This window comes from Trachurus japonicus, chromosome 17 (assembly GCF_045865225.1).
Source record: "Trachurus japonicus isolate A0001 chromosome 17, Traja_1.0".
NCBI lineage: Eukaryota > Metazoa > Chordata > Actinopteri > Carangiformes > Carangidae > Trachurus > Trachurus japonicus.
The window spans coordinates 10880759-10896561 of NC_140923.1; the positions used below are offsets into that span (position 1 = coordinate 10880759).

Genomic DNA, 15803 nt, shown 5'->3' on the forward strand with positions numbered 1-15803 from the left:
ACATCAAAACGCTTTAGGAGTTCCAGGGGGGGTCCGGCTGGCAACAATGGCGGTGGTTCGCTTTTGAATCATCCAAAACACAGACTATGAAACATCCAGATACCTCCATACTGCTCGTCTGTACTGACCCAAGTGTCCAGAAGCCGCCACATGAAAAAGTTGTTGGGAAAAACTTAATTTGAGCTCTGTTTTTATCCTTGATGTAGCAGTAGCTCCCAGTGACTCTGTTGATGTTTGCACTCATGCGCGAGATTTGCCGCGAGATGTTCGTTCGTCGTTGTAAACCACTGGATGTATGATGTAAACACAGAAGAACATCTGGCAGCAAATCTAGTGGGAGCTACTGCTACAACAAGGATAAAAACAGAGATCACATTAAGTTTTTCACAACAACTTTTTCATGTGGCGGCTTCAGGACACTTGGGTCAGTACAGACGAGCAGTATGGAGGTATCTGGATGTTTCATAGTGTGTGTTTAGGACGATTCAAAAGTGAACTCTATCCGCCGCCATTATATGAAAACCCATTACCAGCCGGACCCCCCCTGGAACTCCAGAAGCGTTTTGATGACTCTGAAAGTTCTCCAAACCCTTCCTTGGCATGACGGTGAGTAGATAATTGGTGAATTATTGATTCCGGGTGAAGTATCCCTTTAAAACAGCCAAAGGGTTGTAAAATGACTGATACTTCTCACCGTGGGCAGTCGCCATCTTGCCTACAGTACGTAGAGGAACAGGAGAGACCACCAACTAAACTAAAAAACCTTTCAAACTTGTGAAATTTTCCATGGTTTTCCCATTTTCCAAAGATACATGTTCAAGTGAAGTGAGCAAAGCAAACGACGAGCGCAGAGCGAAGTGAACTAGACAGAATCAGAAAAGACCACGATGATTCATCAGTTTATTATCAGTTTGCTCAGTCTCACATGTTGACAGTCAGTGGAGGTGTCTGTTGTCTTAGAGCTGAGCTAAGTGACAGACACGAGGCCGGTCGGTCGTCAGCTGCTCATCACACTCTCTGCAAAAAAAAAAGAACAATTTCCTAAAATGTCAAACTATTCCTACAGTAACCCTCCTGTTGTCCTCCTGAGTCAAAGAAGGAAGGACGAAGGGAAGGAGGGAAGGAAGGAAGGATGAAGGGAAAGAAGGAAGGAAGGCAGGAAGCACGAAGGAAGGAAGGAAGGAAGGAAGGAAGGAAGGAAGGAAGGAAGGGAAAAGGATTGTGGAAATAAGGAAGGGAAAAGGAAGGAAATAAAGATGGAAGGATCAAAAGAGGAAGGAAGAGGAAGTAAGGATGAAGGGAAGGAAGGAAGGAAGGCAGGAAGCACGAAGGAAGGAAGGCAGGAAGGAAGGAAGGACGAAGGGAAAGAAGGAAGGAAGGCAGGAAGCACGAAGGAAGGAAGGAAGGAAGGAAGGAAGGCAGGAAGCACGAAGGAAGGAAGGAAGGAAGGAAGGAAGGCAGGAAGCACGAAGGAAGGAAGGAAGGAAGGAAGAAAGGCAGGAAGCACGAAGGAAGGAAGGCAGGAAGGAAGGAAGGACGAAGGGAAAGAAGGAAGGAAGGCAGGAAGCACGAAGGAAGGAAGGAAGGAAGAAAGGAAGGAAGGAAGGATGAAGGGAAAGAAGGAAGGAAGGCAGGAAGCACGAAGGAAGGAAGGAAGGAAGGCAGAAAAAAAGTGGGGGGGAAAAGGGAAAAAAAAAAAAGAGAAAAAAAAAAAAAAGGAAGCACGAAGGAAGGAAGGAAGGAAGGAAGGAAGGCAGGAAGCACGAAGGAAGGAAGGAAGGAAGGAAGGAAGGAAGGAAGGAAGGAAGGGAAAAGGATTGTGGAAATAAGGAAGGGAAAAGGAAGGAAATAAAGATGGAAGGATCAAAAGAGGAAGGAAGAGGAAGTAAGGATGAAGGGAAGGAAGGAAGGAAGGCAGGAAGCACGAAGGAAGGAAGGCAGGAAGGAAGGAAGGACGAAGGGAAAGAAGGAAGGAAGGCAGGAAGCACGAAGGAAGGAAGGAAGGAAGGAAGCACGAAGGAAGGAAGGAAGGAAGGAAGAAAGGCAGGAAGCACGAAGGAAGGAAGGCAGGAAGGAAGGAAGGACGAAGGGAAAGAAGGAAGGAAGGCAGGAAGCACGAAGGAAGGAAGGAAGGAAGAAAGGAAGGAAGGAAGGATGAAGGGAAAGAAGGAAGGAAGGCAGGAAGCACGAAGGAAGGAAGGAAGGAAGGCAGGAAGCACGAAGGAAGGAAGGAAGGAAGGAAGGCAGGAAGCACGAAGGAAGGAAGGAAGGAAGGAAGGAAGGAAGGAAGGAAGGAAGGGAAAAAGAATTGTGGAAACAAGGAAGGGAAAAGGAAGGAAATAAAGATGGAAGGATCAAAAGAGGAAGGCAGGCAGGCAGGAAAGACGAAGGGAAAAAAGGAAGGAAGGAAGAGAAAGAAGGAAGAAAGGAAGGAAGGAAGGACGAAGGGAAAGAAGGAAGGAAGGAAGGAAGGAAGGAAGGGAAAAAGGATTGTGGAAATAAGGAAGGGAAAAGGAAGGAAATAAAGATGGAAGGATCAAAAGAGGAAGGAAGAGGAAGTAAGGACGAAGGGAAGGAAGGAAGGAAGGAAGGAAGGGAGGAAGGGAAAAGGAAGGAAAGAAAAATTGAAGGAAGGAACAGATTAGGTCAAGGATGGGCGAAGGGAAAGATGTGAGGAAGGAAGGAAGGAATGGAAAAATGATTGTGGAAGGAAGGAAGGGAGAAAGGAAGGAAAGAAGGAAGGATGGAGGAAGGGAACAGATTGGGTCAACAACAGGAGGGTGAAGACAGAGTGGATGGAAATAAAAAACAGTGTATTTCCAACATGGTGACTGGTGTGTTAAGTTTGAGTCTGAACTTAAGGTTGAAAACAATAAAATGTCAGTAAACCTCCTTTGCATAATTGTCTGCACTGCAGCACAACAGACTCCTTACTGTGTGTTTCTGTGTGTTTGTTTCTGTGTCTGTGTCTGTGTGTGTGTGTTGTGTGTGTTGTGTGTGTGTAATTTGTGCGTTTTCCCAGGGATGCCAAGGCTTGTGTGGTGCACGGCTCGGACCTGAAGGACATGAGCTCCGAGTACCTGGACGACCTGCTGAGGAACCACACTGAGATCGTGTTCGCTCGCACTTCTCCTCAGCAGAAGCTCATCATCGTGGAGGGCTGCCAGAGACAGGTCAATGAACAGGGAATGTGTGTGTGTGTGTGGGAATGTGTGTGTGTGTGTGTGTGTGTGTGTTTGTTTGGGCCTCTTTTTTTATATATTGATGGTGTATAGCTGAATAGCACTGTGTGTGTGTGTGTGTGTGTGTGTGTGTGTGTGTGTGTGTGTGTGTGTGTGTGTGTGTGTGTGTGTGTGTGTTTTTAAACGGCTGAATGTAAGCATGTGTGTGTGTTTGTGATAAAGTCTGGATGAATGCTTGAATGCCTCTGTTTATGTCTAAGTGTGGAGGTATGGTTGAATACAGGTGTGTGTTTGTGTATGTGTGTGTGTGTGTGTGTGTGTATGTGTGTTTGTGTATGTGTGTGGTTGTGAGGGAAAGAAGGAAGGAAGGCAGGAAGAAGGGCAAGAAGGAAGGAAGGCAGGAAGCACGAAGGAAGGAAGGGAGGAAGGACGAAGGGAAAGAAGGAAGGAAGGCAGGAAGCACGAAGGAAGGAAGGAAGGAAGGAAGGAAGGAAGGAAGAAGGGAAAGAAGGAAGGAAGGCAGGAAGCACGAAGGAAGGAAGGAAGGAAGGAAGGAAGGAAGGAAGGACGAAGGGAAAGAAGGAAGGAAGGCAGGAAGCACGAAGGAAGGAAGGAATGAAGGAAGGGAAAAAGGATTGTGTAAATAAGGAAGGGAAAAGGAAGGAAATAAAGATGGAAGGATCAAAAGAGGAAGGAAGAAGAAGTAAGGATGAAGGGAAAAAAGGAAGGAAGGAAGGAAGGAAGGACGAAGGAAGGAAGGAAGGAAGGGAAAAAGGATTGTGGAAATAAGGAAGGGAAAAGGAAGGAAATAAAGATGGAAGGATCAAAAGAGGAAGGAAGAAGAAGTAAGGATGAAGGGAAAGAAGGAAGGAAGGAAGGAAGGAAGGAAGGAAGGGAAAAAGGATTGTGTAAATAAGGAAGGGAAAAGGAAGGAAATAAAGATGGAAGGATCAAAAGAGGAAGGAAGAAGAAGTAAGGATGAAGGGAAAAAAGGAAGGAAGGAAGAGAAAGAAGGAAGAAAGGAAGGAAGGACGAAGGGAAAGAAGGAAGGAAGGCAGGAAGCACAAAGGAAGGAAGGAAGCGTGGGAATGTGTGTGTGTGTGTGTGTTTGTTTGGGCCTCTTTTTTTATATTGATGGTGTATAGCTGAATAGCACTGTGTGTGTGTGTGTGTGTGTGTGTGTGTGTGTTTTTAAACGGCTGAATGTAAGCAAAGCATGTGTGTGTGTGTGTTTGTGATAAAGTCTGGATGAATGCTTGAATGCCTCTGTTTATGTCTAAGTGTGGAGGTATGGTTGAATACAGGTGTGTGAATCTGTGTGTGTGTGTGTGTGGTTGCTATTTAAATCTGAATACAGTTTTCTGTGTGTGTGTGTGTGTGTGTGTGTGTGTGTGTGTGTGTGTGTGTGTGTGTGTGTGTGTGTGTTTGTGTGTGTTGTGTGTGTTTATGCTATTTGTTAGTGCAGGTGGTTCAGTGGATGAATGCAGGTTTTAAATGTGTGCACATATGGTCGCCCATTTGTTAGTGTATGGCTAAACACAAGTGTATGCGTGTGTGTAATATAAAGGTATAGTACGTATTAAACTCCTATATAAACCCATATATGTGCTTTACTATACGTGCTCAGCCTTTTTGTGTGTGAATGCACTTGCCAACATCCCCATATATTGAGGTCATGCAACAATTCACCCCGACTCTCTCACTCTGTGTGACTGAATGATTACAACTCTATTCCATTTTTCATTTAATCTCCCCAGAGCTGCTTTGAAAAGACATTATTAAGACAGAGGGGGCGGGCGGGGGGCCGGGAGGGGCCGGGGGGGAGGAAGGAGAGGGAAATGGGGAGAGAAAAGCTTAAATCACGGTACTTATCTTCCTCTTCTTGACACTTTTTATTCACTGGTCCTTGTGGTGGGTGCAGGGGGCGATCGTGGCTGTGACGGGCGACGGCGTGAACGACTCTCCGGCCTTGAAGAAAGCTGACATCGGCGTTGCCATGGGGATCGCCGGCTCTGATGTGTCCAAGCAGGCGGCTGACATGATCCTGCTGGACGACAACTTTGCCTCCATCGTCACCGGAGTGGAGGAGGGTGAGTGTGTGTGTGTGTGTGTGAGAGGAGGAGGGAGAGAGAGAGAAAGAAGGAAAGAAAGAAAAGAAAGAAAAGAAAGAAAGAAAGACAGGTTGACAGAATAGAAGAATAAAACAAGGGACTGATGAGGTGAGAAGAAGCCGAGATAGAGAGGAGAAAGAAAGTCAGAGAACGGGAGATTTAAAGAGTTTAAAATGTGAAACGATTCTGCCTGCGAGCTCCTTTTTCATGCAGCGAAAAAGACCAGAGATTATTTTTGAATATATATACCTTAAATGTGAAGATGTGATATGAATATGATTATGGCACGTCTTTATAGAGACTTAAAGGGACAGTTCAACATTTTGGCAAATTGGCCCCATTGCCATAATCCCTATAGTCATAGCAGTAGGTTCGTTACCTTTAATTGTCGGTGTAAGATGTTTTTAGAACGGTGGAGCAGAGCCGTGAGCTGCTCAGAGCTACGCTACGGAGGCTCATTATGGGATTTCTTGGTTTCCCTCATCAAACCTTTTTTACCTGGTTAAATAAAGGATATTGATTGATTGAGATGATAACAGAACGTTACGAGACAGAGTTGTTTTGGAGGTAAATTCATGCAAAACCGCTGATGCACGTTTCTGTTGGGGACAGTTTTTCATCAACAGACTCTGCATTTCCCTCTAAAACAACTCTGTCTGGTAACGTTGTGTTATTATCTCATAGCGTGGTGAATGTGCAGCTCACAACTTGTCCACCAGAGCGTTGTGGAGTTGTTGGATTGTGTATTTGCTGAGTTGGATGAGGGAAACCAAGAAATCCCATGAGCCTCCGTAGCGTAGCTCTGAGCAGCTCACGGCTCTGCTCCGCTGTTCTAAAAACAGCTTGCACTGACCAATGGGCCAATTTGCCAAAATGTTGAACTATCCCTTTAAATTGACCTAAAGGGAAAAACAGGTTTTAAACTGTAAAAAAAAAAAGACAGTGAGAAAGAAAGGAGACGGCACTAAGCAGGCCGCCTTATGTATTCTATTATTACTCCTCGGCCGTGAAAACGCTCCATCTCAGTTATGTACAGAAAAATGTATTTCAGAGGAAAATGTCACAGTGCCATGAGACGTTCAAGGCCGGCCTTCAGACACCTGAAAGACCAGCGCTTTACTTTTTATCACATATGTGAGTTAACACGGCTATTGAGGACTTGAGACCACAAGAGACTTGAGTTTTAATCTAAATTAACGGTGGCTAATGTGGTCTGAGAAAATCCACGAGTAATGTCGACGTGCTGACGGAGCAGGGATGATTTTAAGTGATTAAAATGGAAAAATTAGACCAAAAAAAAAGGGAGAAGAGACGGTATTCCAGCTCTACTCTATCCCAAAATCTCCTCACATCGTATCTCTGTGTTAATAATACATCAATATAAACGTCTTTCCCGGCTGCAGCTCTGAAGGGTGAGCTTCTTCTTATCTTCTTCTCCTTCCTCTTCCGTCGCTGCAGGTCGTCTCATCTTCGACAACCTGAAGAAGTCCATCGCTTACACGCTGACCAGCAACATCCCAGAGATCTCGCCCTTCCTGCTCTTCATCATCGCCAGCGTCCCCCTCCCTCTGGGAACGGTGACCATCCTCTGCATCGACCTCGGCACTGACATGGTGAGCGGCGAGCGGGGAGGTGGCAGTGACACTCAGCTGCTTTAATTAGTCTCCTGATCTCTCTGTCGACCTGCTAACAATAGTTTTCCCTCCATTATCTCAATCGATACCTTTGATTGAGTTTCTAAAAAAGCGAGGACTTACTCGGCGGGCGGGCGGGCGGGCCTGCTCTCCTGTTTCCAGCTCATAATGTCATAATTTACTCAACACATTTTGGACGCTGCTTTTGCTGTTGTTTGTGTTTCAAATAATGTGGTGTCTCTTCCAACACCTCTACACAACAACACCGTGCACATCCAATCTCTTTATGTGTTCCATTGTCTTCATTTATTTGTTGTTTTTTTACATTGCGGAGCCTCTTCAGGAGCTCAAAAATCGAATTGTCTGCTAATTCTGCTCCGTGAAAGGACGCTCGTTATTATTAGCGTGTTGCATTGCTACGGGCACGCTAAAGGTGACATTAAGGTAAACGGTGTTAATATTGGTGTCAAATAAGAACGCCTGGAGGCACAAAGAATAAAAATGTTTGGTGTAATTATTCCTCTCTGTCGGCGGTGGGAGAGAAGAGATCGCTCTTGGCTCGCCGCCGACGTCCATTTGTTCAATCAGAACAAAGAGCGGGTGACGCTCACATACAGATTTACATTTCACAGCTCTACCGTTTTCAGATGCCAGTTTGCCTCCATTGTATTTCCAGCAGCAACAAAAAAGAGTTGCTGGCATGCTGCTCGCCTGAGGGGCGTAATCCATCATTTCAGAAGAAAGGAAGCACACGATGAATACATTCAAAAGGACTTGTTCACTTGTGTTCATTACTTTAACTTTAATTTTTCCTGCTCTCAGCCGTCAGACATTAGCGTGCAGCTCAAACTACCTCTCCTACAACCCAGCGCGTCAAAAGCTAGGGGAGAAAAACATCATAAGTAATGAGGTACATGTCTCACAATGGCTTCATATTCAGAGCATTTCAAGTCTCCACAGGTTAAAGATAAAGAGAAACGACCTGCTCTCGTTGCTAATAAAGCGGCTCAGGTGAGAGAGAGAGAGAAAAAAAAGAAGGGCTTTGGTTTTTGTAACAGCACGACAGATTTGTTCAAGCTGACAAATATTTACTTAACTGTCTGAGATCACAGGGACAGAGCGTTCTTTATTGGCTGGATTTCTCTTTAAAGATGCTGATGATTGAAGTTTAAAAGCACCTAATTTGTGCACCTGTTTTGCATATAAAAAAAAAAACCCTGTTTCCTTCAAAGTAACATGTCTGCGTGTGTTAAATAAACGCTGGTGGAGAGAACAGCTGGATGTCTGCTTTGAAGAGCGGAGACCCTAAAAATTAAAAAAAAGAAAAAAAATATAGAAAAAATTCAATGAAGCACCTGATGTGTTTATAGTACAGTAAACAAGTAAAAGTACAAATTTCCCATGTCTGCTGGTGAGGTTGTTAACAGCTTGTTAACAGCTTAGTTCAACTCCAGGCTACAGGCTTGAGGGCTCTGCTGAGATTTAGCAGTGACAAGCAGCACTTGGAGTCTGCTATGATTATTTTTAGCAAAGCACTGCCATGTGGAAAAAAAGGGATGGCTGCAAAAGATGTTTATCAAAGCAGGATGTGGTGGCACACTTAAAGAATGCTTCAAGACAACTGGGTTTGTGTCACTTCACTTCTTCACATCCCTGCTGCTCTTGTCCTTGTCTTCCCTCGGCCTTCCCCGGCTGTGGGTCAGGGGAGTGTAACACCAAAACAAACTGGATTTGTCCACCACAGAGCATGCCGTTTGCTTTCACACAGTGCCAAGTCTTCACCTCAAATCCCACCTAAGTCGCAGAGATTTCCTGCCCTAAGTCACACATATTGCTCTGTTGCTTAGCCGGTAAAACCAGCCAATATAAGATCTTTATTACAGGGACCCTTCTACCCTCCCTTTTTATGAGTGTCTTGAAATTCTCTATCAGTCTCTCTCTCTTTCCTCTTGTCTCCACTCCCACCGCCTTCTCTCTCTCTCTCTCTCTCCATCACTGTCACTGCGTCTTCTTTCCCCTCTCCTTGCCCTTTTTCTGTCTTTTCTTCCCTCCACACGGTGATTGAATGCTGAATTATATTAATAGTGCTATGTCTAGTCTACTCCATGTCTGGCACTGTCACCGAGCCTTTGTCCTGATGCCACCGAGACAAATTCCTGCACATTTATCTGCACAGGCTGCATAAAATGAGCCGGTTCTGTTCTGTTCTGTTCTGTTCTGCCCCGTCCCCCAGGTTCCAGCCATCTCATTGGCTTACGAGACAGCGGAGAGCGACATCATGAAACGCCAACCGAGGAACCCCAAGACGGACAAGCTGGTCAATGAGCGTCTCATCAGCATGGCCTACGGACAAATCGGTTCGTCCTCTTACGTCTCATAACCTCCGTGTGCTTCAGCTTTTAAACCTGAATCACTGTCAGCGCTGAATTTATGGTGATAATAAAAGTCACCGGCATAAAAACAACATAAAGCAATGACATTTATCAGAAACTCTCACGGCCTCTGTAAATGTTTAGATATCTACAGATCGAGAGGTGAGCAGCGTCGCACAGATTTCATCTAATTGTTGTGACATTTATACCAAATTGAAAGTGGAGAGTGCAACTGTTTTCTACTTAATCTCGGTGGTTTTTCACTGATTGGAGCTGCACTTGAACGCACGCTTTTTATGCGTTTTGGGAATAGTGAAGAATCAAAGGCTGGCCCAATTTCATAGGCTGTTAAATGGGTCAAAATATGACGGGGGGGCTTCATTGGACGGCACGCAATTTTTAAAGCTGAACGCGTTCAAAAACAAAACAGTGGGTCAGAACTTTAGGAGGTCACATCAAATCGCATTTACAAAGTGCTGCTCTGACATTACAGCTTGAAGCCGCTCTACAGCGAGAGTTCAACTGATCTGAAGTGAGGGACACAGTGAATGTGACAGTAAGAGTAAAAATTCACCAACATCATGGGCGATCATCGGCGAGGAGGAGGAGGAGGAAGAGGGGAAAGCATCAGGAAAAACAGAAGCAGCCGTTTGCCTTTCTCACTGACATGTTAAAGGGATTGTAGCATTTTTTAAAAGTGGGGTTGTATGATCTCCAAATAGCCCCTAAGTACTTTAATTGCAGTAGAAGACTCTCTGCACTCCTCCCGTTAGCAACGCCAGCCCATAATAGCCCTGCCCAGAGATTTACAACATACAGTGTTGTGAACAGACCCAAAGAAACAGCCTATTTTCGCGGCCTAAAAGAGGTTTTACGTGAAAAAAAAAACACAGTTCCATTGTTCGCTATAATATAATTTTTTCCAGCCCCTCAAAGTGCAGGAAAAACGCAGTTTTTATTTGGACCTAACCAACTCACGTATCCCTCCGCCCAGAGTTAGCGCCCGCCGATCAGCAGTTGGTTAGGTCCAAATAAAAACTGTGTTTTTCCTGCACTTTGAAGGGCTGGAAAAAGTTATATTATAGCGAACAATGGAACTGTGAATTTTTATTCAGGTAAAACCTCTTTTAGGCCGTGAAAATAGGCCGTTTCTTTGGGTCCATTCACAACAATGTATGTTGTAAATCTCTGGGCAGGGCTATTATGGGCTGGCGTTGCTAACGGGAGGAGTGCAGAGAGTCTTCTACTGCAATTTAAGTACTTAGGGGCTATTTGGAGATCATAAAACCCCACTTTTAAAAAATGCTACTATCCCTTTAAAATCTATCAGCAGAAACACAATGACCTGGCTCAGGGTTTCAATCTAACAACATAATGAAGGAGATGATTAATAAGCATCAGCTCTCATGGTGGAGGTTTGGTATAATGCGAAGACTTAAGCTCTGAAATAAGATGTCCATCACTGTGAGATCGTCCCGCCCACTCTGACAAAACGAATTTGCCGACATGAAATTAAAACTCACTATCAGCTTTTATTGTCGTCCTCAGCTGTCTGAAGCAATTTACTCACACAAAACAAAAAGGCAACATGGTGGAGGAAACAGGGAGGAAGACACAGTCACCTGAACTGTTGCTCTTCTTTATTCACCTGCTGCTCTACACCTGAACATCTAGACCAACTGTAAACTCAAAATTTAGACTTTAGACCAACTTTTTTGTCATTCAGTATACAGCAAGTGTAACATAATACAATTTTGTTGCAATTGGCTCAGCACAGAAGTAGAAATATATAAAATATAAAAGTATACTAAAACATACAGCTTAAATATTAGCAACTTTACCAATATGCAATGGTAAAAATGAGTAAAGATGTGCTTTTCCTAGTTAATTGATTTGAATCACATCATTTTTCCCTCTTACCCTGTGACTGCACTTGTCTTGAGACAGGTATGATCCAGGCTCTGGGAGGATTTTTCACCTACTTTGTGATTCTGGCCGAGAACGGATTCGTCCCAAAAGACCTGGTGGGCATTCGAGTCAGCTGGGACGACAAGGGAGTCAATGACCTGGAGGACAGCTACGGTCAGCAGTGGGTAAGGAACCAGGGACCGACCAGGGAGACAAACCAACACACCCTTCTGAATATTTCTGCACTCATGTGGAAATAAATACAATGTGTTTATGTGTCTGTGTGCTTGTGCTTGTGTGTGTGTTTTGCAGACCTATGAGCAGAGGAAGATCGTTGAATTCACCTGCCACACCGCCTTCTTCAGCAGCATCGTGGTTGTGCAGTGGGCCGATCTGATCATCTGCAAGACCAGGAGGAACTCCCTGTTCCAGCAGGGCATGAAGTAAGGGAGGGAGGGAGGGAGGGAGGGAGGGAGGGAGGGGGGGGGTGAGAAATCAGGCCATGTGGTTATGAAGTCAGAGAAAAAGAGTGGGTTTTTGTTGTTGTTTTACTTTGTCTGAATCTTAAAGGGATACAGTAGTTCAACATTTTGGCAAATTGGCCCATTGCCATAATCCCTATAGTCATAGCAGTAGGTTTGTTACCTTTAATTGTTGGTGCAAGGTGTTTTTAGAACGGCGGAGCAGAGCCGTGAGCTGCTCAGAGCTAGGCTACGGAGGCTCATGGGATTTCTTGGTTTCCCTCATCAAACTCATCAAATACACAATCCAACAACTCCACAACGCTCTGGTGGACAAGTTGTGACCTGCACATTCACCACGCTATGAGATAATAACACAACGTTACCACACAGAGTTGTTTTAGAGGGAAATACAGAGACTGTTGATGAAAAACTGCCCCTGAAGGCAACGCGCATCAGTGGTTTTGCATGAATTTCCCTCTAAAACAACTCTGTGTGGTAACGTTGTGTTATTATCTCATAGCGTGGTGAATGTGCAGGTCACAACTTGTCCACCAGAGCGTTGTGGAGTTCTTGGATTGTGTATTTGATGAGTTTGATGAGGGAAACCAAGAAATCCCATGAACCTCCGTAGCGTAGCTCTGAGCAGCTCACAGCTCTGCTCCACCGTTCTAAAATTAACTTGCACTGACAATTACAGGTAAGGTAACTATAGGGATTATGGCAATGGGCCAATTTGAGAAAAATGTTGAACGATCCTTTTAACAGTTGCAGCCTCCAGCCTCTGATCCGTTGTGCTTCTCTGTTCAACAGGAACAGGATTCTGATCTTCGGCCTGTTTGTTGAGACGGCCCTGGCTGCCTTCCTCTCCTACTGCCCCGGCATGGACGTGGCCCTGCGCATGTACCCCCTGAGGTTCGACTCCCGCTCTGCATATTCATATCTCCACTGAACAGAAAAGAAATAAGCTCTCAAAGAACCTAACAGGCTGCCATTAGCCCGTCACTCTCCAGCTTTTTAAACGGAGTCTGTGATCTTCTTAAACACCACGTTGTTATCCTTAATGTTCGAAAAATCAATCCAATCATGCGGACCCAGCTTGTGACTCACTCACCACTGCTCCGTCCTGCTTTTCTTTTCTCTGTTATCCTCAGGATCCTGTGGTGGTTCTGTGCCTTCCCATACAGTCTGCTCATCTTCATTTATGATGAGGTCCGTAAATTCATCCTGAGGAGGTCCCCTGGAGGTAAGCACTTATTTAAAAAAAAAAGCAAGATTAAAAAGGTTTCAACCTTATTTGTGTTGTTAAAGGGATAGTATCATTTTTTTTAAAGTGGGGTTGTATGATCTACAAATAGCCCCTAAGTACTTTAATTGCAGTAGAAGACTCTCTGCACTCCTCCCGTTAGCAACGCCAGCCCATAATAGCCCTGCCCAGAGATTTACAACATACATTGTTGTGAACAGACCCAAAGAAACGGCCTATTTTCACGACCTAAAAGAGGTTTTACCTGAAAAAAAATACACAGTTCCATTGTTCGCCATAATATAATTTTTTTCAGCCCTTCAAAGTGCAGGAAAAACACAGTTTTTATTTGGACCTAACCAACTGCTGATCGGCGGGCGCTAACTCTGGGCGGAGGGATACGTGAGTTGGTTAGGTCCAAATAAAAACTGTGTTTTTCCTGCACTTTGAAGGGCTGGAAAACATTATATTATAGTGAACAATGGAACTGTGTATTTTTTTTTCAGGTAAAGCCTCTTTTAGGCCGTGAAAATATGCAGTTTCTTTGGGTCTGTTCACAACAATGTATGTTGTAAATCTCTGGGCAGGGCTATTATGGGCTGGCGTTGCTAACGGGAGGAGTGCAGAGAGTCTTCTACTGCAATTAAAGTACTTAGGGGCTATTTGTAGATCATACAACCCCACTTTAAAAAAAATGCTACTATCCCTTTAATAAAAGATTGTCAGGTTGCCAGGTTTGGCATCTGTATTTTCCATCAAGACGTTTACTCAGGCTTCCTACTGTCCTCTGAAAAAAAAAAATATATATATATTAAAAATCCAACAACGGTGGCCTGTCCACTCCTTGAAGGACACGCTGATTGACAAAGTCGCCACAGCTCTGCTCTGCTGATCTGACCTGAAAGATCCCAGCATGCATCTGACAGACGGTGACGTGCAGGAGAAGACAGGACAAGTTTAATATCATTTCAAAGTAGCACAGGAAAAAAAAGAAACGTTGTAAATCATTTTGAGCTGAGATCAAAAAGGAGAAGGAAAGGTACCAATTTTACAAAACAGTGTTGGTGGCAATTACGGGGGAAAAAAAAAAGGATGTAAGCTTTAATTTTGGTGTAACATTTCAAATTGGTGCCAGCTGTCATGTTTTTTGGGATAAAGTCCATGATGCAAATTGTGCTCTTCACATTGTTTTTCCTGGCACATTGGAAGGCGGTCAAAGCCCCAGCGGTGCGTTTTGGGGCCTTTGTAGGTAAAAAAAAAAAAAAACAACAAAAAATGAGCAGAAGTTTAAAGTTGCCAATTTATGGGGGAAAAACAAACACATTTCTGAGAATTTATGAGAAAAATGTGCTTTTTTTTCCTTTAATCAAACCATTCAACTTCATTCAAATGCTCCTGATGCAGCCATGTTCCTGTCACACATCCACACTCACAAAAAGCAAACATAAATGTTCAATGTTTATTATAAATTTGCAGCTCTAGTCTTTTTTTTTGAAACACCACCTCACCTACAATAAAGTAGGTTTTAGGTTGAACCTGTAACAGACTTTGTACAAATCTGTACAAATCTTCCACTTTCTGAAGCCACAGCCTCCACAACCTTTGACTGATTACTCCTGGTTTTGTTTGATTTCTGACCAAATAGCTTGTAAATGCACTGCTGTCTGTGGCAGTGAACTATTCCTTTAATAATCGCCGCATAAAAACACAGCTAATAAACGAGAAAACATCCAGTGGTGGTGAAAATCACACATGCACATCGCAGCTGTTAATTCGATTTGATCCGACTCTTGGAGGCCGAGGGCTGCATCCGCAACGCATTATTTTCTACCAAAGTCCTTCATTAGATTTTGAAAATATCTTGCTAATAAACAGACAGCGGCGGAAACAGAAGCCACTTGCAAACTCTGTTGATGGAGCCGTTTAAGAATAAGAGACAGAGAATTTAGTGAGACTTCGCCTTCTGGCCCAAAGGTATAAAAAAAACAACATGACGACGAGTTCACATGTGTAAAAACAGATCGTAGAACAGAAACACGTCGCACATGAGAAGAGAGGAAATTAAAGGAAGGCTGATGATGAAGACACTTGAGCTGTGCTGCCCCCCCAAAAAAGATCCTACACATGATATAGACTCACTACAATGGCTCCAAATCTGTTGGCTGCCACGGTGTTTCAGCTTGATGAGGGGCAAGACATGAGGAGACAAATACAATTTATCGTGACAGTTAATCATTTCTGTTAATCTGTGTGTCACGGGCTGCTGATCAGAGACTCCGAGTTAGAAGGGGATTCATTTGGAAACGTACAGAGACAAAGGCAGCGAGATGAATACAAATAGAGCAGTACAAAGGGATATTATGAAAACTCCTCGCCTGTCATTTCGCTCTCTGACACTTTCTCTCTCTCTCTGTCTCTCTGTCTCCTATTCTGTTTTTGTCTCTCTCTCTCTCTCTCTTCCAGGTTGGGTGGAGCTGGAGACATATTATTAACATTCAGAAAATGTCAGTTTGGATTGTGTGTCTGTGAGTGTGTATGTGTATGTGTATGTGTGTGTGTGAGGCTGGAACTGTGTGTGCGTTGTCTGTCAGTTGTAATATCGCATGGATCAGTTCCCAAATCTGATTATCATAAAAAATACTGCTGAAAATACGCTTTTTGATTGTGCTTTGATTTTTTTTTTGTGTGTATGTGTGTATGTGTGTGTGTGCGTGTGTGTGTGTTTTCTCAGAGAACATTTCCAGCAGAACAATAATGATAATGTATACGCTTTTTGTGCCTTACATAAACCAAAGAAGTGATGTATCGTCGTGGCCAGTTTGGCTACAAAGGAATACTGAAATGTTGTTCATCATGTGAAATGTACCAAATAAAACGTATTCCAACATA

General features: G+C 43.9%; 1 protein-coding gene across 1 annotated transcript in view; it reads left to right on the forward strand.

The window, feature by feature from the left end:
- Positions 1 to 15803, forward strand: part of atp1a2a (ATPase Na+/K+ transporting subunit alpha 2a) — a 42673-nt gene extending 26870 nt beyond the window's left edge. The window contains exons 16-24 of the mRNA XM_085805624.1: positions 3023 to 3173; positions 5104 to 5272; positions 6752 to 6906; positions 9161 to 9284; positions 11247 to 11392; positions 11520 to 11650; positions 12482 to 12583; positions 12823 to 12914; positions 15378 to 15803. Coding sequence (XP_085661750.1) covers positions 3023 to 3173; positions 5104 to 5272; positions 6752 to 6906; positions 9161 to 9284; positions 11247 to 11392; positions 11520 to 11650; positions 12482 to 12583; positions 12823 to 12914; positions 15378 to 15406 — 1099 coding nt within the window. The 3' untranslated portion in view covers positions 15407 to 15803. The remainder of the gene's footprint in view (positions 1 to 3022; positions 3174 to 5103; positions 5273 to 6751; positions 6907 to 9160; positions 9285 to 11246; positions 11393 to 11519; positions 11651 to 12481; positions 12584 to 12822; positions 12915 to 15377) is intronic.